A 3649-nucleotide genomic window follows, 5' to 3' on the forward strand; every position below is an offset into this window, starting at 1 on the left:
CACACTATCACATGGTTTGTTGAATTTGTTCTCGTTACTTTGGTAGTACAAATTAGTAATTACCACGTCCCACACTACGACGTTGCTTTTGTTCTCCACAAAATAATAAGTGGACACTCTTTTCAGTCAGATGTATACAGTGCACAACATGACAAAGACCAGTGACACCCAATTCCCAAGGTAGAGTGGACAAAATATTTAGGAAGAGACAACTCCCTATATAGATCATCCAGTTGCCAAAATAGCTGTGAAAATCTCGCTTATAAAATTAAGTCTCACCACCGTCACTCACGCTTCCTTTAAAACAACCATCCCCTCTTTCTTCACTTCTACTCCAAAGAAAAAAAAAACTAAAAACATTCCCATGGCAACGCCAATTCGAGCAGAAGACTACACACACAGTCCAATTCACTACGCCATAATACGCAACGATCAAAAAACCCTCACTCGTCTCATTTCCACACTCCCTAAACTCACCGATCCATCTCAAATCCACACCGAATCCGACTCACTGTCTCAAGAACGCCTCGCGGATCAAATCGCCTCCCTCTTAGACCGCCGCGATGTTCCCCATCGCGAAACGCCTCTCCATCTCGCTGTCCGTCTTAACGACAATTTCTCCGCTAAATCCCTCGCCGCAGCAGGCGCAGACGTCTCTCTTCAAAATGCAGCTGGTTGGAATCCGTTACAAGAAGCCGTGTGTCGAAGAAGTTCTGAAATCAGCCTCACTCTTTTACGTTACCATCATAAATCCGCTTGGGCTAAATGGCGTAGACGTCTTCCTCGCCTCGTCGCGGTTCTTAGCAGAATGCGCGATTTCTACATGGAAATTTCGTTCCATTTCGAAAGCTCCCTAGTCCCATTCGTAGGCAAAATCGCGCCATCTGATACATACAAAATTTGGAAACGCGGTAGTGATCTTCGAGCAGATACTTCTCTAGCCGGATTCGATGGATTGAAAATTCAGAGATCAAATCAAAGTTTTGTATTTCTTGGAGAGGGTGATGCCAATTTTAATCTTCCATCTGGTGCATTACTAGTATTAAATCGCGACGAAAGGAAAATATTCAATGCATTTGAAAATGCAGAGGCCCCAATGACGGATTCCGAAATTTCTGAATTTTGGTCACAGACTACTGTCTACCGTCCCGGAATGGATGTAACGAAAGCGGAACTTGTCGGTAGAATGAATTGGAGAAGACAAGAGAGAATGGAAAATGTGGGTGAATGGAAAGCTAAAGTTTACGAAATTCACAATGTAGTTTTCAGCTTTCGATCAAGAAAAGTCTCGTCGAATAATGCCAACCACGACGACGATGAATTTATACCGCTAGAGCTCGAGGAAGACGAAGAAGACGGGTTTCTAGTCGCGGAGAATCCAAGATTCAGTACCTCATCATTTGAAACAAGAAGGCATAGTAGTTTTGTTCGTGAAGAAAGAGATTTTGTTTTGAGTAATGGAAGGAAAAGTTTAGATGTTAAACAACCATTACCATTGATGGCTGCTGATAAACGGAGAGTTGCAGCGTTACCATTAGAGAAAAAAGAGAAGGAATATGTGAAGAATTTGAGACCGTCAGTTTGGTTAACGGAACAGTTTCCTTTGAAGACGGAAGACTTATTGCCGTTACTAGACATTTTAGCTAACAAAGTTAAAGCTGTTCGTCGTCTGAGAGAATTGCTTACTACTAAATTCCCGCCAGGAACATTTCCAGTAAAGGTAAGGGTTAAGTTTGGAATTTTCTAAATTTAAAGTAGGGAGCATATCTGTGTGTGTTTCTGGTTTTTCTTGCTTTGAGTTTTGCTTTTCCTTCTTTTGATGCTTTACTTGACCATTGAGAATTGAGAAGACAATTCACTGAAAATGGCGTGTAGAGAAAGTGGGTCCGTTTTGTCTTTGATCAATCAAATATACAACACTTTCGGGGCCCGCCTGTTATCTTTGTCGACCATCTTTTCTCATTCTCCTATACTGTAATCCTGTTTAACTGGGAAATTGTGGAATTCAACTAGTCAAATAGTGTCATGGTACATTGTTACTGTGGCAGTTGACTATTTACCTTCACTGTAGATGATTAGATTCATGGATAGGTATTAGGTTAGGGGGAAAATAGAATTCATTACAGCAGACTAGTACACTGGCACGTGTCTATGCCAGGTGTATGGTCAGTTTTTTTCGGTCAGTAGTATTACCGTAGTTGTTTAGAAAACTGATGGCAAAGTGTTAACAGTCAGGTGGTTTGGGCCGCATCCACAAAATTTTAATTTTCGGTTAGTGTAATTTCGTAGTTTTTTTAAAAACTGATGGCAATGTGCTAAAATGAGAAAAAAAATCTGAACTTTACAGTAGAAATTGACAGTTTTATTCCTCCCTCATCTATATTATTACATAATACTCTTGACCTTAATTATAATAATTGAACTCATATAGGAATATAATCAGAAAAATCCACTTTTTACGAGTCTTTTTCTTTAAAGTAGTTAGATTAATTGAAATTGTTTGAAAGCCTAAAAAAAAAAAAATTGTTTTGAAGGAAAAGCTACATAGTGTTTTGTGACCAACGTTAAATATTGTGCGCATTTTTGGCGCAAATGCAACTATTTTTAATTTTTTATCATTCTAAGTTCCGGGGTGCCAACTGTTTTTTTGCTGGAAACTAAGTTTTACAGGGCTAACTGCCTAACTTATCGCTACATTGTAATGAAGTTTCTCAGTTAGCTTGTAATTTGTCTTTGCAGCTCGTGCTATTGGTTCACCAGCAGTTTTGAACTTAACATTTGGATATGGTATTGGAATATTTAGTATTACAGCGGGGGCGCATTGCGTTTTTTCTATCAAGTATATCTTTCTGCACATTTAACTGTTAGTCCATCTCCTCAGTGGAGCCTTGGGTGTTTTAGCCCAGCCCAGCGTTAAGTTACATGTACTGAGTTTCAGTGGAAAACCTAATTCTTTGCAACTTTTTGTTCGGCTGACTGGTTTTTATAATTCAAATTGAAAATAATGTCTACGAATGGTGATGCAGGTCACCATTCCAGTGGTTCCCACAGTGAAGGTGGTGATTACATTCACGAAATTCGTGGAATTACAGCCATTAGAGCAGTTCTATACACCTTTGTCTAGTCCAAGACATTTACTTCAAGGAGATGGTGCAGAAGATCAAGACCAACAACAGTCACACAAACAAGCACAGGCCAAAGCGAATCGCTCAACAACATCGTGGCTCGACAGAAGTAATAGTCATTTGGGAGCTAAGCAAAATCATTTGTGTACTCGTGAATCTGACCCATTTAGTATTCCTAGTGATTACACATGGACTAGCATTGAAGACAAGACAATGAAGATGAAAAAATCAAGGTCCACTAGAAGAGGAAAGTAATGTGAGGTGCTCCAAATTCAAAACGAAAGTGTACATAAAAACGTTGGCATTGTTGGACTGGGTGGAGAAGGACACATGGGGATCTGCACATGTATAATTGAATACAGTGCAAGACATAAACGTGGGAATGTTTTGTGGGCAGAAGAGCAAAATGAGATTTCTTTAAGTTAAACGTATTTTGAAGTAATAGATTTCCCATCTTTATTCCTCTTTTTGATGTAATATTCTTTTTGTTTTTTCAAAAGGAATGAAGTTAACCGTTTTCTGCA

General features: G+C 39.3%; 1 protein-coding gene across 1 annotated transcript; it reads left to right on the forward strand.

The window, feature by feature from the left end:
* LOC147517303 (Ankyrin repeat family protein) lies at positions 1-3649 on the forward strand. The gene is made up of 2 exons (XM_086589590.1): positions 1-1720; positions 3027-3649. Exons 1-2 carry the CDS (start codon positions 365-367, stop codon positions 3378-3380), a joined length of 1710 nt encoding a protein of 569 aa, XP_086445716.1. The 5' UTR covers positions 1-364; the 3' UTR covers positions 3381-3649.

This window comes from Coptis chinensis, chromosome 2, assembly GCF_015680905.1.
Source record: "Coptis chinensis isolate HL-2020 chromosome 2, ASM1568090v1, whole genome shotgun sequence".
Lineage (NCBI taxonomy): Eukaryota > Viridiplantae > Streptophyta > Magnoliopsida > Ranunculales > Ranunculaceae > Coptis > Coptis chinensis.